General features: G+C 50.6%; 1 protein-coding gene across 1 annotated transcript; it reads left to right on the top strand.

Moving 5' to 3' along the window:
* Window positions 1-268: 268 nt before the first annotated feature.
* B4GALNT3 (beta-1,4-N-acetyl-galactosaminyl transferase 3) lies at window positions 269-24443 on the top strand. Its single transcript, XM_010566341.1, has 20 exons — window positions 269-311; window positions 376-479; window positions 1154-1231; window positions 8436-8531; window positions 9051-9141; window positions 10039-10139; window positions 10501-10568; window positions 11123-11201; window positions 11631-11697; window positions 13480-13623; window positions 14038-14147; window positions 15055-15155; window positions 16460-16536; window positions 17132-18140; window positions 19715-20013; window positions 20400-20553; window positions 21875-21947; window positions 22414-22567; window positions 23310-23436; window positions 24257-24443. Exons 1-20 carry the CDS (start codon window positions 269-271, stop codon window positions 24363-24365), a joined length of 3084 nt encoding a protein of 1027 aa, XP_010564643.1. The 3' UTR covers window positions 24366-24443.
* The last annotated feature ends 918 nt before the right edge of the window (window positions 24444-25361 follow it).

The following is a 25361-nucleotide window of genomic DNA, read 5'->3' as shown; positions in this document are numbered from 1 at the left end:
TTTTCTTTGGGATTGCTAGTTAAAAAAAATTGATGTTCTTTAGTTTGACCAATGGGATTATCTGAGGGATCTACAGAGAGGTTCCCAGTCCTGTGGTGATTAATGAAATGTCTGACATGTATTTTAGAACTATGATGAATCTTTAATAAAACAATTTAATAAGGAGGGAAGAGCTTTTAGTGAAGACAAAGGCAATTTCTCTCTCCGTGTCAGTCTGCCAACTCTGAGTAACGTAAACAACTCCTGGTCTCTGCTGGACTGTTCCAGCATGTTAGAGGTCTCTCGGCCTTGTGAAGGACCAGTTTATTCTGGTAACTGCTGCGGCTTCTTTTTTTAGCCTGTACTCTGACATCTCCTTCTGTTTCCTCTGTGCAGGATACGAAAGCTGGAGGGAGCTGGCTAAGGCTCTGGCAGACACAAATGTCCCAGGTGGGGACCCAAGCGTTCAGTTTTACTCTCTGCAGAAGCTGGGACACCAGGTGAGGAGGCTTGGGATGTCTTCTGAATGTTTAGAAGGGCAGACCTTCCTTTCTGATGCTGACCCCAAGAGACAGCTCTCTTTTCACGCAGGAAAGAGAGCATGCCGCAGGGCAAAATCTGAGCTGACTCATGGCAATGTGAATGTACAATGACTGCACTGTAGTAAATTAAGTTATCTTAGATGTACTAAGCCACAGCGGTGGGCTGAAGATGGCTCGGTATGTGGCACAGGAAGGTAGCACTAAGCGAGATGGAAACAGAAATGAAAGGTCAGGAGAGAGTTTGTAGCTCTCTAGTGAAGCACATCTCAGTACTGTTGCCTGATGGAAGTGTTGGAAGAACTATTGTTTGGACCTTTTTGAAATAAGGATGGGGAAAAAGAAACAAAAAAAAAAGGAGAATGACCTAAGTTTTAACTCTGTGCTAGCAAACAATTATAAAGTGTTGGTATCTTTTCCCCTCAGTAGCCCACCATGGAAATTTGCTGTCAAAAAAGCCAAGGAGCATTTTCAGCCCACTATGGCCATGATAGCTGGCCTGTCCTTTGGAAAGGGAGCTTGGGAGCTTGCTTTTTTCTCACATGTTCTTGTGACCAGGTTTGAGCCCTCTTGTGTAGGTGTCAGTGCTAGGTCATTTATCAGGTTATTTTGACTTTCCTCTACTTGTATTTCAGAACCAAGAGCTGCAAAGAGGTGGGAGGAATAAATCAAATTATGCAGCTGTGGACAAGCCTGTCCCATGGATGCCAGAGGTGGGTGCCTTTCTCCATCATTTTGTGTAAGGGATCTGTAGCTGCAGACCTGTGCAGCGAGAAAGGAAGGCAGGGACCTCTGCCTGGAAATTAATTTGCTTCACTAGAAGTCCATTCCCTATCACCCCCTCCTGGCTTAATGACACTTACAGACCTGAGTAATCATCTGGAAAGACAGGAGCGTCCAGATTCCTGATAATTTGGTGTCTCTACCAGCCATCAAGGCACCAAGCACCGACCCACAATTCCCTGAAAGCACGCAGCCCTCTACCTTCCTGAAAGGTGAAGTTTATTCAGGGCTGGGAGTGCGTAGGGCCAAGCATTCAACAAGCAAATACAAAGACTGTGGCATGCAGAAGTATCACACTCTGCTCTTCTTCTGGCATTTGCTTGCTGTTCACCCCCCATGTGTTATATGTAGAGATTTCTCTACTTCAGTGACAATTCTGATGAACAGAGGCCTTCTCTAGTGACCCCTGAAGACTGGGGTAAACATTCCCTTTGTTTCCTTCATGCCTCGTTTATTCTTTCCTCCCCTGTTCCCTATCTCACCATTCCTCTTCAGATGAGGGAGCAATGCAGCCTGCTGATAAGAGAGGGACACCAGCCAGAGGGCATTTAGCTAATGGAGTCAGCTCACTAAATTCCTCAAGGTGATTAGAGACCTGCACAAATTAGGAGGACCTCTGTGACTCCCCTGGGGAGGGAGCAGGCTGCTGTCCCAGATGATCTCTGGCCAGCAGAGGGAAAGTACCTCCCTCCAGCCATTGCACTGAGTGGTTTAGGTCCCTGCAGCATGGGCTGAAGCTTTCCTGGAAGCAGCCAGCACCAGTCACCCTCCAGTGCCCAGAACCAGACCAGACCATTGATCTGTTCTGCTGCATCAGCTCTGGTGAGTGCCGGTCCCAGCTGGAGCCTGGGGGCTTCCTCCGGCCGCAGGGCCTTGCAGGCAGCACGCAGGCAGGGCTGCCTCCCAGATGAGCAGCCGCTGGCAAAGAGCCAGCGGAACGTCAGGGTCAGGGCTGCTGCTGCGCACAGGGATGACATGGAGCATTTAGTGCTCCCTTCTCCCACGGCACTGGGCAGTACAGGCTCTGCATGGCATCCCTGCTGCTTCTCTGAGGCTTTGCCTGATGTCTCTGATCCCTTCTGTGGTGATTTCTCAAAAGCATGTTAGTCTTGAAACCTGCCGGCTGTGGTGTGCAATGAGCCTTTACTGGGTTAGAAATGCAACCGGTGGGTACCCGCTGTGGCTTGCGTGAAGGTATGTGTTTAGCACAGGGCTGATCTGCAAAGCCCTCTGCTTTGCTGGTGGGGCGACTTCACATCCTTGTGTGCCACGGCGCTGGGCAGGGAACCCACCAGCCTGCAAACCTGCCGCCCCACTGTGGTGCTGCCAAGGGGGGAGCGAGCGGAGAAGTGTTCTGGCCGAGGGCAGGACTTGAGGTGCACTGTACGGGATAGCCCCAGGCCTGGAAAGGTGCTGCGTGCCTCTGCCTTGTCCTGCACTGCTCCCTGTTGGGGAGAAGAGCTCTGCCAGGTAGTAGGGCTGTTGTCTCAGACTGGCTGCATTGGGAGTTTGTGGGTGTCCAAGCCGGTGGCCATGCTCTGCGTCAGGGGGGGTGTGGCAGATGCGCCATGAGAAGAGTTTGAGTCCCAGGGTGTACAGATACCAGACTGGGGAGCTGGTTGGGGTGGCCTTGCCCCACTCACACGCCCTGCCATTCTCCCCCATCAGCCCTGCTCCCTAACGCTGCTCCTATGAAGCACCTGCCTCCTTCACTAGTTTTCTCTTTGTCTCTATAAGGCAAAATTTCCTGCCCTTGCTGTGGCACTGTCTGTACCCAGAGGGTCAGGAGAACCACCCTGACTGCAAACAGAGGCCAGCGGTTCACCAGTACCAGCTGCAGGAGATGGAGAGGGATCCACAGGCACCGCTCTGTATAGAGCTGCTTGCTGTCCTCTTAACCACCAGCTGAAATTTCTCCTAGCCTGGGGATTAAGTTTTTCTGTAATTCTGCCCAAATTAATTACCCAGCATCTATGATCCCATTGTGCCCTCCCCGCAGCATCTCTAAGAACTTAATTGCAGCCTGATTCCTGGGGCAAGGGGCAGCAGGTTGCCTCCCACAGGTCAGGGAGCTGGGCTTTGAATAGAGAGGTATATTCCTGACAAACATAAATAATTAACAGGGTTGTAGGGTGAGCTGGCAGCCAGCATGGCCAAAAAAGGACAGGTTTCAATTTTCCTCTTTCGGTTTCAGGAGATGAAATCAGTGGTTTAAGTCTTCAGCCTTGGATAATGTGGTGGGAAAGTGTGCGCATAGAAAATCCCTAATGAAGTTATACCCTGTGTATGGGGGAAAGCAGGGTTCAGCCTCACTCCTGAGTTCCTCAAGGTGCTTGTGCACATGTTCCTGACCCTCACTGTCCCTTCCAGGCACCAGAGCAAATTATTCCAGCTCCCAGCATCACCCACTGCCTCCTCAGGCTGGAGAGATGTGTGTCGTTTTGCTTCAGAAATTAATTAATTCAGAAAGGTGTTTGGCTATTGCCAGGGTGAACCTGCGCTGTGGGACTGTGTCACCATTTGGCACTGCTGTAGGTGTCGGGGGAGGATTTTCAGAAATGCGCCTGGTTAGCCTGATCGTTCTCATTTACCTCTGCAAAAGCCTCTGTTCAGCTCTGAGAGGAGAAAGATCTGGGCAGCGCTGGGGGGCATTTAAAACGTTCCCCCTGCTTCATATCTGTGCAGCCTCAGGACTTCCTTCTCGCTGGAAGGAGGTGCGAGGGACACCCAGGAGCACAGCCCCTTGCAGGCAGCACCTGTATAGGTGCATAGGTGCAGCACAAAACCAGAGCGTTGTGCCAGGGCATCCTCCTGCTACCAAACCTGCCCTAAGAGGAAGCATCCTTTCCTTAGAGGACTAAAAGACAAAGCTATTGCTGCTCGCTCTGTCCTTGCCCGTGTCCCTTCCTCACCCGCTCGTGCCCGTCAGGTGTCAGGGCTCAGTGGAACAGTGAGGCTTTGTTGCTAACTTGTCTTGATGGATTCCTGCAAGTGCCCGGCCCGGCAGAGCTTGCAGCGAAGCCCAGCTGCTGGCTGCTGAATGTCACCCAGTCAGGGGAGCGGGGCCAGGCAGGAGGAGGGGCCGCGGCCGCTCTGCGAAGACAGAAGAGTCTTACAGACTCAGGAGTTTCCAGTTGGCAGCACAATGTCGCCTTTCTTCCCTGGCTCAGGCCCTCTCTGTGCCCCGTTTATCATCCCCGGCACTGTGCACTCCCTGGGCTGCATGCAGCTGATTTGCCTCCATGATGCCAAAGCCGCCCGGGATTAAATTAGGAAAGACCTCTCTTCTCCATCCTGCTCCAGTTACAGTGTGGGAGGTTGTGTCTCCGCTGCTGCAATCCTCCCAGCTTTGCTGCTTGGTCCAGCCTCTGCTACTGCTTTGCCTTTCTTCCTGGGGCTCCTTGCTCACCAGGAGCCGCTGGGTGTGTGGTGCCACCCCCCTGCATGCTTTTGACATGATAGGGTTTGGGCTAGGAAGAGAGGTCTGTGCTCCTGATCCTCCTTTATGGTCTGTTTTCCTAGGAGGGGCTGATAATCTAAAATTCCTCTCTAGAAGGAAGCAGAAATACCAAAGTCTCTTAATACAAAGCCAGGGCTGCAGGCGGGTGTTAATTCGGCACACTCAGTGGGAAGGGTCGGTGCTGGGGCTTGGAGCCGCGGAGGCTGACCAAAGCAAGGGCCTGTCCAAGCTCTCACCTTCCTGCACTTGTTAAGGTTCATCTCTCCCTTCCCTCGGGCAGCGCTGTCACTTTTTGCCTGTGGCATTGTGCTCAGGAGGGTATCAGCCTGCCCACACCTCCTTGGGAAGAACCGCTCTTGCATGCGTGCTCCTGGGCATACTCGTGCTGTGCTGATGGTGCCCTTGGTGCACGACCTGTGCCCATTTTGGATCCCAGCTGAGTTCTTGCAATGCTACTATTTCAGCAGGGTGGAGATAAGCAACTGGGAGGTGGCGTTGGGACGGGGAGGAAGCCAAGGGGCAAGCGGAGCCCTCTAAATGGGAAAGCACAGACCACGTAATACCAGCTCCCGTTGAAAGCCCAGACCTTTGGCTTCTATTCCTGGTTCTGGCCAAAGCAGTCTATCCAAAATTTTCAAAGCAGATGTTTTTAAGGGGAGAAGGGGAACTTGTTGCTTACCAGGTCCTAAATTTCCAGCCCTTTGAAAACCAGGGCAAGGTAGTTCCAAGCTGGGAAGTCAAACTCAGTAGCCATGTTTTAGAAAGTCCATCGATATTTCTCAGGAGCTGTGTGCGTGAATTGGGAATGATGGTGCCATTTTTCTATTGCTGCAATCTGCAAAAGCCCCAAGCAGGAGATTTTTACTGCATGTTATAGAGGAGACCCAAATAGCAAATGCAGGAATTTCTCAGCTGCCTGCAATGGACAGCCATGAGTTGAGTTGGAGGGCCAGAGGTGATAGGGTTTCAAAACAGCTGCTGCGCTGATGACTTGTGGGGGCCTAAAATTAAAGCCTAGCTCAGTTTTCAGTCCCAGAGCAGTCCTTTGAGCAGCCAGCACTTATCTGTCAATAATGTTCTTCTTTTCCCTTCCAGAGGAAGCAGAGAGTAAGTTAGGCTGCTGTAGCTCAGGAGAAAATCTGTTGCTTTAGAAAAAACTCTGAAACTGCATGCAAGAAATGCTTATTATCTACCAGTTAATTATTTCTAATAGCTGTGAGTGCAGGGAAGCAAAGCAATCTCATTAGCTCCTGCCAGAATCTCCTCTCAGGTGGCTTTGTAAAGACTTTGGAGACAGGGGTGTCGGGCTAGAAATCTCAAGGACCATCTCTTACAGCATTGGTGGAGCACCTAGTACAGTGGTGTCTGCCTTATTTTTTATTAGGCTACCCTCTCCCTAATACTGCCAAACTCTGCAGTAAAGTATTGTATTAGAATGGGACTGGTCCAAGTTTCCTCTGCAAACATTTTAGCAAGTCTAGCCCCTCTTTTGGACTTACCTCATAAAGATCTGTTTTGACATTTGGGCTACCCCATGCCAAAGCCAGCCCAGCTCCATTGTAGTTCTGAGCCTCAGGAGCATCCCCTGGGTCTGTCTTTGCCAGGAGGGGACTGCAGCGCCAGCCTCTCCGCAGTGTGGGAGTGTTGTGCTACATTTGATAGAGATATGAGCCTGCTATCTGCAGTGTGCTGACAATTCTCTAAGAAGAAAAACCAGCATCACTTGTGAATAGCAGCAGATTGCCATAAGACTCAGTTTCTGGCAGTCACTCACTGTGGGAGCCCAGCCTGTTCACCTCACTTCACATTCAACAAGAAACAGCAATTGTCATTATTTGATTTGGCTGAGAAAAGTAGTGTAAGACCCTTGGGTGTGAACCTGGATTTGGCCAAGGGGCATGGGACTGCCCAGCAATTATGTTCCAGTTCACTGTTTGTCACGCTTGCAGTGATTTATTTGTATCACAAGCTCCTGCAGAGTCCCAGGTTTTTCTTGGCTGCATCCATCGCCCCAAGCCCTCTGTGTAGTTCCTCTCTGATTTTGTGCGGCATCACTCTGGGGAATTACATCTACTTTGTCTCGCTGCTTTTCCTGTTGCCTGATGGGCAGAATTCAGGCTGAAGAAGGATGTCAGCAGAGGAGGAAAGAAGATGAGATAGTAGTGGGGGATGACATGGGCTTGCTGACATCAGTCAAGCCCTGGCAGTGCAGACACCAGTGAGAGAGGGCTGATGAGAGACCACTCAAGAACAGCAGTGGTTGTGAATGTGTTTTGCCTGGCACACAGAGACGGTTTCCACGTGCATGTCTAAAGCCCACAGCTTGCAAGGAGCATTACTGCATAAGCTGGTGCCAGGCCAAGTCTGCTCTGTGTCCTTCCTTCAAGCTACGGTTTCTTACAAAACGAAACTCCAACCCGCTATCCTGGGAAAAATAACTGTGAAGTGGTTTCTCTGCCAGGAGTGCATGGAGGGGTTGGGCCCTCCTCCACCATGCTGCTTCAGCCCCACTAGAGACTCCCCAGCGAAAACTAAGAATCTGCTGCCATCTGTAGACATTTGGGTGCTGTTCAGGCAGTTTCCCCAGCCCTGCTTGCACAGCCCTTATATAGGCAAGACAGCCGTGGCAAAACCTCCCCAGTCCCAAGGCAACCTATTCCTTTCTTCAGTGTTTCCCCATCTAAGGTAGCGTCTACCGTCTCCAGCTTATTTATTCTCTGCTGTTGGATGCCAGTCTTGCGAGGAGGGTTTCAGCATCCAGCTCCACTGGTTGCAGGCAGAGAGCTTGGACTTTGCTGGGGGACAGCCAGCTCCTCCTTTCTAAATGGCTCTGACAAAAAGAAAGTCTGTCCCTTGAGGAGCATATCGCTGAAATTCCACAGCAGCCAGCAAGCTTTTCCCAGCAAACCTGTGCTCCAGGTTTCCGCTGGGCACTGACAGCCTCTCCCAGTGGGGCTGGCTGGGTAGCAGGGACAGCCACCGGTACCCACTGCATACCTCCTACGCTGTCCGGGAGGGGACCCCTGCTCCCCCCCCAGCGTTTCTGTGTCTCTGCAGGCACACAGAGGCCATGCTGCCCACTGACCCACCTGTGCTGCTGCTCCCCACCCAGCTGAGCCTCTGTCTCCCTGTCCCCACCGTCCTCCATGAGCTTTACCTCGCAGACGTGCTTTGAGAAGGGGATCTACTGTCTCCCCTCCCTAGGGTGTCCCCTCTTCCTTGGGTCAGGAAACTAGCCCTGAAATGGTGAGTGAGTCCAACACACCTTCTTGGAGGACATAAGACCCTACACTCTCTTTTCTGGATCATGGGGGGCCATTGCCACCCTGCAGCGTGTCCCACACCGTGGCCTCAGAGCACAGCCCTCTGGTTAAACACCTCCTTATTGGAGCAATATGGAGTGAACCCCAGCCACTTAACTGAGATGTCTTGGGCATTATCGCGGTTCCCTGGTGCCATTTAGATTGTCACCTGCACCAACCCCAAGCCCTCAGTGGATGAGAAACAGGGGTCTGGACCCATGTCTCCTGCAGACCAGCCTGTTGCAGCAGCAGCATCTTCCTTTACTCTCACAAGCACTCCAGTGCCAGGGACTGTGGCTGAGTTTGGCAGAACAGGGGAGGGACACAGGGGAGGGATGCAGCAATTCATGGTGCCCTCCTTCTGCCTCCCAGTTCCAGGGCCAGGCCAATCTGCACGTGTTCGAGGACTGGTGCGGCAGCTCCACTGAGCAGCTCAGGAAAAACCTCCACTTCCCCTTCTTTCCCCACGTGAGTAAGACCGCGACACCCTCTGTCCCATGCTTCCAAGCTCTGCTTCCCAGCTGGATCGCCCCTGCTCCCTTCACATCCTGTCCCTCTCCTTCTCCCTCACCTCTTCTGTCCTCCTGCTGAGGGAGCAGGAAGCTTTCACAAGGCTTCAGCAGTGGCAGCTCTTCTGCTGCACAGGGGAGGCTCGTTTCACCCATGCTGGCCTGTCAGGCCTCAGATGTGGGATGAAGGAGCCCTGTATTTGGTGCTCTCCCTCCAAGTGGCTAGCGAATGCCGTGTCCTGTCCCCACCATCTCACCAGCATCCCCTATGCAGCTCTCCCCTCTGCGGCAGCACTTGCTCCAGTTTGTCTCTCATCTGCCCTGCTCTATCCTGCTGCCTCTGTCACACATCATGCCCCATCCTCCTCCCAGAACAAACCTCATACTTCCCTCTGCCCACCTGTACCAGGGTTCTTGTGCCCCCCTCATTCCTGTGACATCTAATTATTTTTATTATTTTTTTCTTCTTCCACTTCAGACGCGAACTACACTGAAGAAGCTGGCTGTGTCCCCAAAATGGACCAACTATGGTCTCCGGATATTTGGCTACCTGCATCCTTTCACTGATGGTGAGGGCTCTGAGGCTGCTGTGCCGCTGCTCGTGTCTCCTCTCACCTGCCTCTTCCTCCCCTCCTGGTGCTGAACACTGGTGCCCTCACCCCAGCAAGCCCAACGCCAGGTCCCTTAAGTGGGTGTCCCAGCTAGGTGTGCGTGACTGGCCGTGGCCTTGGCATGGGTGAAACAGATCTGCCTCCCCTGTAGGGTGGAAAGGAAAAGCACAGAAGAAAACAGATGGGAAGTGCTAGATAAAAACCAATGCTGTTGTGAATGCACAGCCCCATGGCGTGTACGTGGGCATGAGCAATCCCTGAGCTTTTCCTCCCTCCCTTGCATGCACAGGACTGTACATGACATCATTTATGTTCCTGCTGCTCCCTGTGTGCATGAATACTGTCTGACAGCAGCTGACATCTGTATTGCCCAGCTGCATGCTTCTGCCCGGAGCAGCCTGCTAGCACTCACCCACATCTCATGGTCCCCTGGACCACAGCTGCCATCCCTGTAACCCCGGCCAGAACAGTGAGACTGAAGCCCCTCTGTCTCCCTTCGTGGCTCCACGTGCATATTCGTCCATCCAAACACAGCTTGTCACACAAAAATTTCCTCCGGAAACAAAAGGGGAGACAGGAAGACTTTGCATGGACTTCTTGGCTTCCCAGGTTAGATGTCAGGTGAAGCCAATGCAGGAGGGATAGTGAACCAGTTGCATCTGTAAAGTTTTGTTTTCAATCACAGCAGAGTTAGAGAGTTCAGAGAGGTTCAAAGGGGTGGGGGTGGTAATATGAAAAGGGAAGGTATGGTCCTACCAGGAAAAAGGGTGAAGACATCATTTTAGAGGAGCAGAATCCATGCTGTGCACAAGCCCTTACCACAGAGCCCTACTTACTCCCTCCATCTCTTGACAGGGGAGTTTCAGTTTGCCATTGCTGCGGATGACAATGCTGAGTTCTGGCTGAGTCCAGATGAAAAGACCTCTGGTCTCCAGCTGCTGGCCAGTGTAGGCAAGGTACAGTGCATGCTGCATGGCTTCTTCCATCAAGGCTTTAAAATTTCTGTGGGGATGGAGACCTTCCTGTCTTACATGCTTCCTTGGACTGCCCAAGTTTCTTTTCCTGCCCAACTACAGCAACACCACCACAGATGCCAGATGGGTGTGACACGACACACCTTAAGCCAGTTACATATTGGCAGTGCTGTTGGGAGCCCCATGTTCCTGATTAAGGGACTTACGTAAATCTGTCCACAGGTTATGGATCTCGCAGACAACTTACCAGGAGGAGTAGCTCAATTTTCCCTCTTCATCACTCACAGTGCAGTAACTAGGGAAGAAACTCATCTTAACTGGAGCATTTTCTGTCTCTTCACAGACAGGGAAGGAGTGGACCGCACCAGGGGAGTTTGGGAAATTTCACAGCCAGCAGTCAAAGGTGGTGAGGTGAGTGAGCAGAGCCCGTCACTCCCAGCCACCTCTGCACGTGGCCAGGAAATCACAAGGACAAGGAAAACGAACCCAGGCTTGTTCTGAAGAATTTAGCAATATAGAGAAAGGGATTACTCTGGCGTGTTGCCAGAGCTGAAGTGACACGTCCACACCTGTGCCAGTTGCTTTGCTGATTTACTGCAGGAATGCAACACTGAATTTTTCTTCCCTGGAGGAAGCAGCCACCAGCAGATCCAGACTCCTCTATATGAACTGTATCCTGAGCTTCCTGCCTTGGAACTGGCTGGGTTTCCCAGAGGCCAAAACCCAGCAGGCAAGACTGAAAGGGAGTTACTCAGAATTAACTGAGAAGGGTCTGGAGCGCTCCAGGTGCACAAGGGAAGCTACCTATCTCGCTGTCAGCATCTGGATTTTCTTGGCAGTCCTAACCCTGCTCACCCTGAGAATTAGGTTGTTTCATGGGTGTGGTTGCTCTCCACTGATTGTCTGCTGACAAGCTAAGAAATGTTCCTTAATGCTCTTGGTGACAGACACATTGTTCTTCACAGGTTGTCAGCTGCAGGCAGGTACTATTTTGAGGTGCTGCACAAGCAGGATGACAGAGGAACAGACCATGTGGAAGTAGCAGTGAGTCTGTGCAAATAGTTGTGCTGTATATGCGTCCCCACAGAGCACGGGAATGACGTTTGTAATGATTTCCCCCTTTTCCCAAGCTCCAGCTCCTCTTTGCATGAGATGTATCTAATCCCTTCCAGAGCCCTTACCTAATTCTATGTGGGATAGTCCTGAACACGTCAGGACCCTTTTCTCTGTTTGCTTGGGATAGTTCTGCCCTCTCCAGTCTCTGTTGCAGCTCTTTGTCCTTTCCTGCTTTGGATGTGTCCTGAGGGATCTCGGCTCATTCCCAGTCTTTTGCTGCTAGGTAAACTTGGTCTTAGTAAGGAGAAAGAGGAAGCTGCGAGCCCATCTGGTGAAAAAACATCTTGTGCCTGTTCCTTTTGTTCAGGCTTGTTTAACTCCATAAGCGCTTCATTTTCATGTGTTTCTCTGTTCCAGTGGAGACTGAATGACCCAGAAGCGAAGTTCAAAGTCATTGACTCCCAGTACCTCTCCCTTTTTGCTAGTAAGTATCTTCACTACAGGTTTTCCTGAGCACCTCCCCATTCTTCCAAAACGTATCAGCCATGTTTCACCATGAATCATAGTCTAGCCAGGCAAATACCATGCGTACAGACCATTACAAGAAAGAAGTGGAGACAGGTCAGGAGAGAGACCTCTGGACAAGAGTGTGACTCATTCCTAAATATAGGAGAATTGGAAGTAGGATTGGAACATTATTTCAGGGAGGCGCTAAGGGAGGGCAGAGAGGAGAGTCTGCAAGGGTGAGAACTGTTCCAGATGTGAGAGTAACATGGGATGAGGTTGCCTCCTGCAGATGCAGAGAGCTAAGGGGAACACGAGGCCCGTAACTTGGGAGCTGGGGTTGTGTGCTGGCAGTTGGACATGACTGGGGAGAAGGGGCAGCTGTAGCACTTCCAGGAGACTTCACTCTGGGTGCTGGACACAATGGGATACACTAGCGGTATTGGGTGATGCTTCTTTCTTCTATATCAGCCTCAAGACTTTTCAGGTTGCTGCTGGATTGCGGCAGGTACATCAGCCCAGTCCCTCCTGTTTTTTAAACCCTTCTTAGCACATCAAGTGATGCCTTTATCAGTTAAGGAGCTCCTTAGTCCTGTTTACCCTTATCTAGCTTTGTCAGTATCGCTTTCCTCTGCCAGCATTCCCCCTTTCCATATCTACCACTGTTGCCTTCCAACATCTCTGGGCTTTCTTCCATGCCAACACTTTTGCCCATGGAAGGCTCCCTGATGTAATTGAGACATCTGCTTGCTGTGTCTTGAATCGCAACCTGTTGCTGTATTCTCTGAAACCTGCCATTTGGCCAGGACTAGGCTTTCCATTAGGTCTTCTGTCCCCATCCTTTTTCCTTCTGCTCTTTTCTTCTTATTAATTCCCAGTAGAAGGGAAGACTCACATCCCAGAATATTCCTTCATGGTTGGGCACAGTGCTGCAGTCTCATCTTTATCTGGCATCTTCTACCCATACAGTGTTTCCTTCCTCCATATCAGCCTTTGGCTGTATCACGTCATCCCATTCCTTCTGGGTTCCCATGTTGTTCAGTACCCAAAAGTTGCTAACAGTAACCCCAGTGCCCTTGGCAGCATGTTGCCTTTCCCTCCTGGATATTTATTCAGTTCCCCTCATCTCAGAGTGAGATCCATGGAGACTCAAAGTCCTCTGGCAGTGGCACCCAAGAAAAAATGTAACCAATACCCAGTCTTCAATTTAAGCTTCCCGTTGCTCCTGGCTTACTGTGGGTCTGCATTCCCCTGCTGGAGCATCATCCCCCTCAGCCACTGAAGGCCTCAGCCCAGGGTCCTGCTCCTTTTCCAGCACAGGAGGAAGCTCCACTCCTCAATTTTGTCCTCCCTTTCATCTTTTCTATCTCCTTTTAAAAAAAAATTAATGCTAATAATTCAGATGCGTCCAGTAATTCCTGCCAGCATGGGGCTTCTTTAGCTCACCACTGCTGGTGTGGCAAAGGCAGGAGGTCATTTTCCTCCATTACTCATCACTGTGTTTGTTTGCTTTCAGTGATAGCCATGTTCCTACCCCAAAGCTTCTGTATTTCCAGCTTTCTGAGTCCAAGCCTTTGCTTCCCACAGAGTCTTTGTGGTGAAGCTCCTGATCAGCACCATTTAGGCATTGCTATGCCAGAGACAGTGTTAGTGCCGTGGATGCAATGCCATTTGGAAAGGGCTGACACTGGGGAGGGGCATTTTGGGGGCCAAGGGATGAATTAGCCCTTCCTCCCCCTTCCGTTCTCTCTCTGGTTTCTAGACGAGACGCTTTTAAAGATGGATGAGGTTGGGCATATCCCACAGACATTGGCCAGTCACACAAGCCGGCCTGCTGACAGCTCAGGCAGCAAGGCACACCCAGCTGACATGTTGAAGCCTGACCCCCGGGACACTCTTTACAAAGGTAAGACTTGCAAAGCAGTTGAGAAGGTAGCTGCAGCCTGTCACAGCACGTGCAGTAGCACAGCCGAGAAAGATTGTCCTCCTACACCACGGTTATCAAAGGCCACGCTTTTTTCTCCCCAGTGCAGAGGAGAGGGGCAGCATACAATATAAGCCACTGTAGGAGACAAAGCACAGACTAAACCCAGCTCCTCTTTCTTGGCATCCAGCTTCCACAACATCCCTGGGTGTAATATTTTAGTGTAAGTGCTGTAGAGCAATGTAAAGAGGTAAGCTGTGCAAGATAGTTTGCTTTATGTATCTGTTAGTATTTCACATGGATAAAGAGGAACCAGGCACAGAATAGCTAAGCTGGTGCATCGGTTGCAAACAAAGCTCCTCCAGCAACACTTGCTTACATGTTTCTTCTTCTCAGTGCCTCTGCTCAGCAAGTCTCGTGTGCGCCGAGCCTTGCCGGACTGCTTGTACAAGCCCAGCTACCTGGTGAATGGATTTCCTCTGCAGCGCTACCAGGGACTCCAGTTTGTAAGTTTTATTCCTTGAGCAGATACTTGCCTAGGGGAATGCAAGGAGGAAGGAGGGAGATGCCATTAACCATGGTCCCTCCACCAATCTGAAGCTCCTGGGCAGATTTAACCATCTGCTGTTCAAGTCTGTGCATCCCAGTACGTGCCAAAGGGCAACACCAAGAAAAGGGAGATGGGTGCTACTCACTGCTCATAGGTCTCACTGGGGTACAAGTGTGTGTGTCTTCCAGAGCCCCTCGGACCTCAAACCAAAGAGCTGAGCTTGCCTTCGCACAAAGCCTCAAAAGGGCCAAGGATTTTATTCTCCATGAGGTGAACTGTAGTCTGTGTGGACTACTAAAGCCCTGACAAGCTTAAAACTGGTCTTGAGGGGTAGCTCACGTTTGTGGGGCATGCAGCATAGCAGGGATTAATCCCCTGCATAGCAGAGCAGACTCTGAGGTCTGCTGGGGATGGGTCACCAGCACAGTTTGCCTCCCTGGATGTCAGTGGAAGCCTACACTCCCTGGGGGACTCGCATCCTGGGTGGCTCCAGCTCCCTCAGCCTTGCATGGTGGTCCCCACACACACTTTCTGGGCTCCTGTGATCCCCTGTGTCTCTTCAGGAGGACTTGCCCACCTCTCTCCCAGCTAATTCTCACTCTGCTATAGGACAGTTACAGAGATAGACAGACAGATGCCAAGAGAGAGAGAAAAAGGCCCACCTGTGCACACATCCCAGCACACTTTCTTCTGTTTTCCATTCTCACAGCCTGCTGCTGGGTGCCTTGGAGAGGCAAATAGTTAGTGAGCAACCCCTGCTTCCTCTCAAAAGTGCCAGTCACCCTGCAACTGTGTCTGGGTCACCTTGTGAGTGGTATCTGGATTTATGAGGGTTTTACTTTATTTTCCTCCCTTCTTCCCAGGTTCATTTATCCTTTGTTTACCCAAATGATTACAGCCGCCTGAGCCACATGGAGAAAGACAACAAATGCTTCTATCAGGAAAACCCGTATTACTTGGAAAGGTAGGATGCCCCAAATGCAGATTTACTAGCAGGGAGGGAGGACATGGTTTGAAGGCTGGAATTGGGGTGGAATTTCATATTCACTTCTGTAGGACTCTCTTAATTCTTAAAGATCCCCTAAGTCCTGCAAAACATGAAAGCATTTATAGTTTCTTTTGATAACCTATGCTCCCTTTAAGTGAAAATATGTTTAGGTCTCAGGGGGAAACTGCCACTGCTTTTCTTGCTCTATTAACCTGGAAGCTGGGTCAGAGTATGTTTGTTCCACTACATCAGGGAGTGCACTTCCAGCAAACTTTACCTGCCAGCAGCTGGAGCCTCCTGATGGCGATCGCTGTGAAAGCCAAACCATGCTCACCACCAGACATCTCTCTGGGGGAGTAAATGCATGTCATTCATCGTCACTAGGGTCTGGCTCCCAGCAGTGGCCCTGCAAGAGAACCGGCACTTGCACGCTCCCTTGCACCACAGGCAGACACCTTGTGTGAGGACTCCCCTCCGTTCAAGATGACTTTTTTTGCAGGATAAGGAGAGTCACTTTTCCGGTGAGATAACTGATGGTGGCCTCCCTGTGCACAGGATCTTCTTCCTCCCTACAGGACTGTTTTGAGGGCTGGAACGACAGAGCGTATTGTAGGTTTGGGAGGGAACTCCTGGGACTGCGGTTCATAGTGAAAGGTGGAGAAGGTGGCTGCCATGGGCTGGAAGGTGCCACCCAGGTTTATTGCTTTCACAATTCATTTGTATTGTGACAGGATTTAGGAACTGTGGGCCCATTTTGCTTGGCATCAAGCACACATGGAGGGAAACAGTCCTGGAAATCCCTCCCAAAAGCTTGAAGCACAGACATATGAGGACAGCATACAGACAGTGGTGGTATGAGAGAACAGAGAGGGAGGTCATTGCAATTACCTGCCTGAGCCACTTTTGCAGAATGATGACTTGCATTTATGAGCACTACATCATAAGTGAGCTTTAAGGAGCAGTTTAAGGGAGGGTAAAGCAGTGTTTCAGGGTACTTATATTGGGATTTCCTCCTGCGCTTATGAGAAAATGTCTGAGAGACTGGGATGATAAGCAAGGAAAGCTGACGTCTTTGACAGTGCAGAGTAAGATCTGATTGCCCAAAGATTTGAAAGAGAGGGATGATGATAGTCTATGACTTGCTGGGCAAGGACAATCTAGAGATGCTGGGTAGATGTAATCAGAGTAATGGACCATCACCTCTGAAGCAGTGGCCATAATTTATTTGGAGATGACAAAGTAACTTTCATCGAACTTGTGTTTTGCCCATCCTTCTGCAGATTTGGATTCTACAAGTACATGAAAATGGATCGGCCAGAGAAGAGCCTGGACTCTGGAGAAAAGACAGAGCAGCCAGGTAGGGGCCCTGATGTCAAAGCCCAGAGGATGCTTTTATATGTCACTTTTGTGTGTGATCTTCCAGCACCAGCTGAAAGAAGCTGTTGACTTTCTGTACCAAGGAATTCACAGCCCTTCCCTCCCAGATTGCTGTGGCTGGGAGGAGATTTTTGCTGCCACTTCTCTTAAGGGCAGGTTGGGAGGTCACCAGACAGTGGGCTGTAGTGGACAATGTGACAGCTACCTCTCAGGCCCGCAGCTTAGCTGAGGTGCAATTCCAGCAAAAGTGTGGGCAGAAGCGACAGAGCCAAAGGTGTGCAGCATGGCAACCTACGCCCACACCTGCCTTACAAAGCTGTGGCCAGACTGACAGCTAAAGGCAAAGCCAGACATGTCCACAGCCTGGCATTTGGCAATGCTGGCTAATAGGTGCTGAGGAGGTTGGTACCAGCAAGAGCACAGCTCCCATGTATGAGAGCATCCCTGTCGCTCTGAGCAGGAAAGACTGCTGAGATGAGGCAAGAAGTAGCTGTCCCCAGCAGGGCGGGTGCCTGGGTCACAACAGGGAAGTCAGCGGAATGATGCCAGAGGTGTAACTGCAATTACTCCTGCAGGCTCCCAGGAGGGGAACCTGGATGATCTGCAGTATGCGGAGCAGGACACGGAGAGTACCAGTCACCCCAAGCGCCCTGGCGTGGGGAGGGCAGAGCTGGCAGGCAACGCTCCCAGCAGCGTGGTGGGCAGCGATAACGTTCATAAGGACTATTCCCTCCAGGAGCATCGTCGGCTTCTCTCAGTGATGGGTGGTGACATAGGAGAGGGACTACAGAGGAGAAGGATGAAGAGGTCTGGTGTCAAATCAGCCACGCTGGCCTTTGCCAACCAAAGCCTCAGCCAGGCTGGCCTAGAGAGGAACCCAATAATGAAGAGACCCCGTTTAAAAGCTGGCGTCAAAGACAACTCCAGGAGCCCTCCGCAGCATGCCAGGGCTGTCCAGGTGAGAGCACCTGTCAAAAAGGTGAACCCTCCTTCTAGGACTGTGTCTCAAAGGCAGCAGCCTCTCGGTGGCCCTAGGGACTCAGGGGTCACAATTCCCGAAGGGATGAGACCTCGAGGAGGCCTCAACACTGCTAAGGAAGGGCTGCGGCCAGGAGGCACCGTGCCAGCCAGGAAAGGAGGCCCAGTCTCTGGCAAAGCCGGTGGACACACTGTGAGCGCTGCCAGCCCCAGCCACCAGCCTGGGCTGCCACAGTGGCTGAACCAAGTGGAGTCCTACATTGCTGAGCAGAAGGCGGCCAATGGTGGGGACATGGGCAAGGGAGAGGCGCAGGTGGCATCTCCTGTGAAGGGCAAGTCTGGACCTGCGGCAGCAGAAGAGGAAGAGGAAGAGGCAGATGGGGAGCCAGAGGAGGAAGATGAGGAGGATTTCGATTACGTACCAGTGTTTGACCAGGCTGTGAACTGGGAGCAGACCTTCAGCATGAGCAACCTGGACTTCCATATGCTGCGCACAGACTGGATTGACCTGAAATGCAACACATCAGGAAACTTACTGCTAAGAGAAAGGGAGGCCCTGGAAGTCACACGTGTCTTCCTGAAGAAGCTCAACCAGAGGAGTAAAGGGTAAGGCACAGTGTAAAAACCAAGGGGTAGTGTCCCGGAGCTGGTGTACCGTGCTGCACTGGGAATACCTGTCGTGTGAGGAGCTAGTGGGAATCAGAGAATAAACTAGGTGTGGGAAATAAGACTTCAGGCAAGGAATCCGTGTAAAAAACTGGGCCTTAAATACCTCTTTTGGCTGAGAGATGGGAATTGTTGGACACCAGACCGTGTCTGGGGGCTGAATAAGGCCCTCCAAGCGCTGGTGGCAGTAAACGTGAAAGATTGGAGGTTTCCATCCAGCTAGCATCACTGGCTTTTTGCTGGCTTCCCCCTTGTGCAGTGTAGGTATTGAGAAGACATATGAGCATTTTACCAGCTGAAGATTAAGAAATCCTGCTGATATGAAGTAGGACTGGAACTCCTTGTGGTTGTGGTTTGACACCTGCCACATCTCAGCTTGTGAATCACTTAGGACATAGGACCAGAAGGGACCTAACAGATAATGTGGATCAGTACACTGACCTCAGAGACAACCAAGTACCCTACACTGTTATCTGAATATGTGCACCTCCATCTTAAAACTAGCTAGATTTCTAGATCCTAGTACTGATTTGGGAAGACGTTTCAGCAACTCGCTTCTTTGATGACCCACTGGAGATCAGCTTTTGCTGACACTCTGTTTTCACATTGTTTTGATATGGTTCTTTTTCTTCTCAAGACTTACCATCTTGATTGCCTTTCTGGCAAACAGACATACCTCCTCTGAGCCTCTGTAAGCTAAACAATCCAACTCCTGACCCTTCTGTTGAGTTGGCCTCTATTTCCATAATTTTCCTATCTGTCTTTCACCATGTGGGTTTCAGTTTGGGTTAATTTTCCTGTACATAAGTGACCAGTATGCTGGACGTTTTATAGAATGGGTGTTGTTAGTTCCCAATCCCTGCTGGAAGTAGCTCCAATGCTACATCTTAAGATCACATTTGTTTTTTCAGGGTCACATCAGTCACAGTCATGGTGTAACTGATCAGTACACACAAGCTTTTCTCAGCATTTTTAACTGATGAGCATCCATTTTACAGCAGAAACTCTTGTTATGATCTGAAAGGCCATGACCTGGCATTTCATCCTGTTTTGGCCATTCTGAACATACAGCTCACCCCAGTTTTTACTGTATGATTGCTCAGTCCTACTCCATGTTATTGGCTGATAAGCTGTCATCAGCCAATTTCACTAGCCCAAACATGCTCCTTGTGCCAAGATAGTTGTAGGAGGTGTTGAATACACTCACTATTACCAGCCCTACAATCATTCAGACATATTTGTTATTTTCTGTGTCACCTTTATTTCGTTTCCCTTGCCAACTATTTTCTTTTGGCTGGAATCCCAGATCTAAGCCCACATGCTTGTGGATTTAGGAAACAGGTGCTAAACCTTCCCAAGGGACTTCGGAAACAGTGCAGCGAAGCAAGGAGAAGCTGGGGACAAAAAGGGTTGTGCTAGCGAGGAGGAAAGAGCCTAGCAGAGCTTAACAGGCTGGAGGTGGGAGTGGGGCTGGTGTACGGGGAACATGCCCACCCCAGCTGTATCTCCTGCAGACGGTTCCAGCTGCAGCGTATTGTGAACATAGAGAAACGCCAGGACCGCATACGGGGCGGCCGCTACCTGCTGGAGCTGGAGCTGCTGGAGCAGGGAGAGCGGCTCGTCCGCTTCTCCGAGTACGTCTTTGCGCAGGGCTGGCAGGGTGTTGGCGGCGATGAGGAGGAGGAGAGGAAGATGAGGAACCTGGCGTGGGGTCGCCGGCGGCACCTGATGGCTGTGGTGAACGAACCAGAGCTGTGCTGGCCCCAGGGCTTTTCCTGGAACCACCGTGCCGTGGTTCACTTCGTGGTGCCAGGTAAGGGGGACCTGCCTCCCCGGGACATCCAGGGATGGCACGGTGGGCAGTTCCCACGAGCGCAGTCCTGAACAGTGGGTCTGGGCCAGCCTCAGCTGTCTTACTTGGGTCACTTCCAATTTCTGTTCTCTCCAAGTTAAACCCCCTCAGAAATATGGCTGGGCCCAAAGTCAAAGTAAGCTCAGAGAAAACCTCTGTCACACGCTGGGGAAGAACCCACACTGATTCCTGGGCTCTTTGGTCCAGGTTTTCAGCCTGGGCCTATTTCAGCATCCCTGCAAGGTTAGTGGGGTTTGAGGGGAGGCAAGAAGCCTTGCCTGTTGAGAAGCCACACCATCTTTGAAATCAGTTTTGCTTTGATTGTCTCCCTCTTGCAATACAATCAGTGAAAAACCAGGCACGTTGGGTGCTGCAGTTCATCTCCGACATGGAAGAGCTGTTCCGAGTCACTAAGGATCCATACTTCAACATCATCATCACAGACTACAGCAGTGATGACATGGATGTAGAGAAGGCTCTGAAAAGGTCTACTTTGCATAGGTGAGAGGTCACAAAAAACTGCTTGCATGCATATGCCTGCAAACACAGCGCATCTGTCAATCTCAGTGTATTGACTAGTCACAGCCTTCTGCGGCTGGAAACCCAAAGATAACATCCATCCAGACCTTGCACATACACATGGATTTATTGTTGTTATAATGTACGTACACACATACTGCATATAATAGTGTTACAAAACTGTAAGGCAGTACCTATTGTAGTCATCCATCCAGATGCATCTCAGCTGTGGTTTAACCCCAGGCAGCAACTAAGCACCACGCAGCCGCTCACTCACTGCCCCCCACCCAGGGGGAGAGAATCGGAAAAAAAGTAAAACTTGTGGGTTGAGATAAGAACACTTTAATAGAACAGAAAGGAAGAAACTAATAATGATAATAATGACAATAATAACAATAAAAGGATTGGAATATACAAAACAAGTGATGCACAATGCAAATGCTCACCACCCGCTGACCGACGCCCAGTTAGTTCCCGAGCGGCGATCCCTCTCAGCCCCACTCCCCCCCAGTTTATATACTAGACTTGATGTCACCTGGTATGGAATACTCCTTTGGCCAGTTTGGGTCAGCTGCCCTGGCTGTGTCCCCTCCCAACTTCTTGTGCCCCTCCAGCCTTCTTGCTGGCTGGGCATGAGAAGCTGAAAAGTCCTTGACTTAGTCTAAACATTACTTGGCAACAACTGAAAACATCAGTGTGTTATCAACATTCTTCTCGTACTGAACCCAAAACACAGCACTATACCAGCTACTAGGAAGAAAGTTAACTCTATCCCAGCCAAAACCAGGACAATCTCTTTTCTCCTGGCTTTTGTTCAAGTTCGCAAGAGAGTAGAGAAAGCAAGTCTTGCAGTGATGGCAAGGGGAGGACAGAGAAGAAAAGAAAGCTGTGAGAAATGGGACAGAGAGCTTGGAGACCTTTGGGGACTCTGCTTGCTGGAATAACTGTCTGGCTTACTCTACTCTGATCTGAACCAGCCTTGGCTGGTCATTTCCTTTACATGCCAGGGGATCCCAGTAACAGGTCTAGTCCTAGGATAGAGCTGGACTAGAGCTGAAAAGACTTGTGCTAGGGATTGCCCTATCCTTGCTGCACAAGGGGGAAGACCCTCAGGGCACGCTGGGACCTGGAGCATCACTGAGCTTGTGCACTCACACAGCAAAGGCTTTTCTCCTCCTTGAGAGGGTGTGCAGGGGCGAGGGCAGCTCCACAGCACGATGCCTGCAGTGCACCGCTGCTAGTGGTGCTTTCTGTGCTCATCAGCATGCGCGCGCTGAAGTTCTCTTTCCTGTCTGACCCCCAGCTATCAGTACTTGAAGCTGACAGGGAATTTCGAGCGTTCTGCTGGGCTGCAGGCGGGGATAGACCTCGTGACGGTAAGCCTGGGGGCCCTTTGGGTGGACAGGGATGTTTCTAGTATGTGTCTGGTGCTACCTCCGACTTTCATACTGAACGCACTGGTTTTTAGGGAAGGGAATAGCCTAGCAGACAGATCAAATGTAAATGTGTTTCCTGTCCCTCCAGAGTAAGAGTCTCACCCTTTATTCCGAGGAGCCTCTGGTCCATTCAGTTCTCGGTCCACCTACTAGGACTATCAGACAGGAGGGAAACCAGCAGTAGCAGCTTTGTGATATGGCTCTGCCAGGTCGTAGTCATAGTATTTCACACCCACCATTGAACAGCCACACAATGGCCATTTTGCCAGCCTCTAGGACCTCAGTTTCTGATGTAGCAATGAATGGCTCTCTAATTCACTCCCATATCTCTGTCTTCCTGCCCCTCAAGAAAGACTTACTTAAAGTCAACCTATTTTTTTTTCTCAACCGGTGTGGTTGGTTCCAGGACCCACACAGCATCATTTTCCTGTGTGACCTCCACATCCACTTCCCAGCTGGAGTTATTGATTCAATCCGGAAGCACTGCGTGGAAGGCAAGATGGCCTTTGCACCCATGGTCATGAGGCTGCACTGCGGCATGTCCCCACAGTGGCCTGATGGTAAGGAGTGGAGCCTCTTTGGCTCAGACCTTGGGGAGTGGGGAAAGGATGAGGGTGCCTGTCACCTCTAGGTTTGTTCCTCTGGTGCTGTCGAGGTCTGGAGCTTAAGGTACTTCCAGGGCCACTAGGTGAGAGTGCATTAGACATAGGATGGGGTTTAACAGTGTCAGATACCTGAAATCTGGGATCAAAGAGCCAGCAGAGCCCTTTATATGACATTTCTCCTGGTCGTCTCCTAGGGCTGTCTATGGATTTGAGGACCTTGGAAAATGCCTCCTTTACTTCTTTTTGCCCATTTCTCTCTTTTCTTAGGGGGCACAGCCTGTCCTGAGGAGAGCTTGTAGCCCAGGGGTGAGGGAAACCAACCCAAGTCAAGGGGAGGAAAGTGGCACATATCATCTGAGCGTAGGATTTCCTTTAGACAGAGGTGGCCATCCTGAGTCGTCCAGGCACAGGGACAACCCTTTGAAGCTGGGACAGTCCAGGTACATTAGGTACTATGCTGCCAGACAGGAGATGTGAGAGGCTCTGCTAAGAAGTTCATAGGACAGCCCATGCTGTCTGTCTGCAAGCCTTCCTCACTTCCTAAAGCTTTAATATGGTTGGCTCTGCGTTGGTGCTGAGTTGACTCTCTGGTGTCAACATTGTGCTAAAAGTAGCTTAAGTCTCACTTCAGCAGCCCTGCTGGAGTCATCAGTGGTTCAAAGTGCCAACATACCTGTGCCTCTTGTGTTGTCCTCAGGTTACTGGGAGGTGAATGGGTTTGGCCTCTTGGGCATATACAAGTCTGACCTGGACAAGATCGGAGGCATGAACACAAAAGAGTTTCGGGACCGCTGGGGAGGAGAGGACTGGGAACTCCTGGACAGGTAGGCATCCATTGTCATCACCCATGCGCTCAGGAGGGGAGACCCATTAGATCCCGGAGGACCAATGACCAGGGGAGTGGGGATCTGAGGAGACTGAGGTGACTAATGCCACCATAAGCTTGGTCAATGAGGGAGAGTCTTTGAGCATGTCCTGACCCCAAACCTAGTAGATAAGTAGACCCAAAATACACTACTACAGCCCCTGGTAAAAGAATAGAGGAGCTGTTTCCTGGTGCCTTCCAGCCACACTGCTGGTTGGCCAAGGGCAGATCAGGTACTGGAGATCATGAAGACTTTGTCCTCTTCAAGCAATGCAGTGCACAGTTGGACCAGTTTGGGTCCTTCAGACTTCCCGTACTATGTATAGCAATTGCCCAGAAGAGCAGCTGTCAGAGGCACATTTAAAGATCACAAGATACAGTTACAATTTCTGAGAATTTTGTGATGAGGGGTCTCTGCTGTACAAATCCTAGGCCTCTGGGTTTGTAGTTCTAGGTTTTGAGGCCTGTCCTGTCTTTTCTGTCAGATGACTGCAGAAAAGACTACAATTCTGAGGAATCCCATGTTGCCAGCTGTCTTTCCTCCGAGCCTGGCATGTGCAGGCCACCCCTGACTAGTCCTGTTCTAGGGTGCGTAAACACTCAGCAAGTGTCATTAGATGCCTGCTTATGGATATGAGATACCTCTGAGCTATTCTGGACTCTTCAATTTGATTGCAGTCTCTTGACAACAGCACAACTTAAAAGATTTCCTGGGGCTGAGCCCCCCAGTATCTTTGTGATCAAGTTTTCCCTAAGTCTACCCTTCTCTTTTCTGCCAGGATCTTGCAGGCTGGGCTGGAAGTGGAGCGTCTCTCTCTGAGAAACTTTTTCCACTGGTTTCACTCAAAGCGGGGCATGTGGAACCGACGCCAGCTGAAGACACCGTAGCCTTCAACCCCAAAGCTGCTCGGCAGCACCATCCACCGTCTCGTCTCGATGTGCACTTTATCGAGGCGCACAGCCGAGCACACGAACTCTTCCTCTGCCTCCAGAGCCCTCCGATGGGACGGCAGAGCCGAGGAAGGGACGGTCAGGCTAGGGGAGCGGGAGCTTCTCTTGTGAGCCGTTGTATCCAAGGTGTGGGATCCGTGTCTTGCTGGGAAGGCATGCGGGGGAGATACCGACAAGTGAAGGACTCGTATTTCCTGCCATGCAGTCTGGCGGATGGTACAGTGGGAGAGGTGCCATATTTCCCGTTTGAGTCTTGCATGGTGCAAACCAAACAAACACAAATCCCAGCTAAGCCCAGAATGGTTTATTTAGAGTAATGCAGCTTCTCTTTCAATACTTGAATGAAAAAAAGAAAAAAACCAACCCTCTCCATTTCCCCTCCTTCCCCATCTCTCCGGTATCCATGCTTTTGGACAGGGGACCAAAGTAAGTTCTCTGAACTTTATTGTGTCCACATGCCCATGTGCTGACCCAAGGAAATTTGGATGTGGAGGAGCTGATAGGCACTTTAGGCTGCTGGTGCTTAGACGTTTCTCTGTGCTTTTCACTTAGTCATTATGAAAAACCATGCTCATATTCAGCAAGTTATGAGCCATGGATGGAGGTGTAAGTACACTTCCCTTATAAGAGCCACATTTGCCTGCAGCTGGGCGAGGTGGCAGGGGTTAATGTTACAACTCCACCTAAATTATTGGTCCACTGCCTGAGGATAGTGGAGGGGTTATACAGAGAAGCTAGGAGGGCATCTCAGGAGGAACTTTGCAGCCTTATCTGACAGACATGTGTGTTTGTCCTAACGATATCAGGGAAACCCTAGCAGGGAAGAAGTGGCAATATTTTATTAGTTGAAATATTGTGATTTTGTCAGAAAAAGAGAAGACAGAGTATTCTGCTCTCTAAATCCTGTACATTTATGCAGCATCTAAAGGTTAA

The sequence above is a fragment of the Haliaeetus leucocephalus genome, unplaced genomic scaffold, assembly GCF_000737465.1.
Source record: "Haliaeetus leucocephalus isolate CR32 unplaced genomic scaffold, Haliaeetus_leucocephalus-4.0 Scaffold206, whole genome shotgun sequence".
NCBI lineage: Eukaryota > Metazoa > Chordata > Aves > Accipitriformes > Accipitridae > Haliaeetus > Haliaeetus leucocephalus.
The sequence above is the reverse complement of the archived record's forward strand: the minus strand, read 5'-3'. Positions and strand labels throughout refer to the sequence as shown.

What these genes read in the sequence shown, in the direction of transcription:
- B4GALNT3 (XM_010566341.1), top strand. Translation starts at nt 269, where the DNA reads ATGTTAGAGGTCTCTCGGCCTTGTGAAGGACCAGTTTATTCTG. An exon ending in CTGTCCCATGGATGCCAGAG is followed by an intron (nt 1,232 to 8,435) that starts GTGGGTGCCTTT and finishes TCTGCCTCCCAG; the next exon opens with TTCCAGGGCCAGGCCAATCT. An exon ending in CCTGCATCCTTTCACTGATG is followed by an intron (nt 9,142 to 10,038) that starts GTGAGGGCTCTG and finishes ATCTCTTGACAG; the next exon opens with GGGAGTTTCAGTTTGCCATT.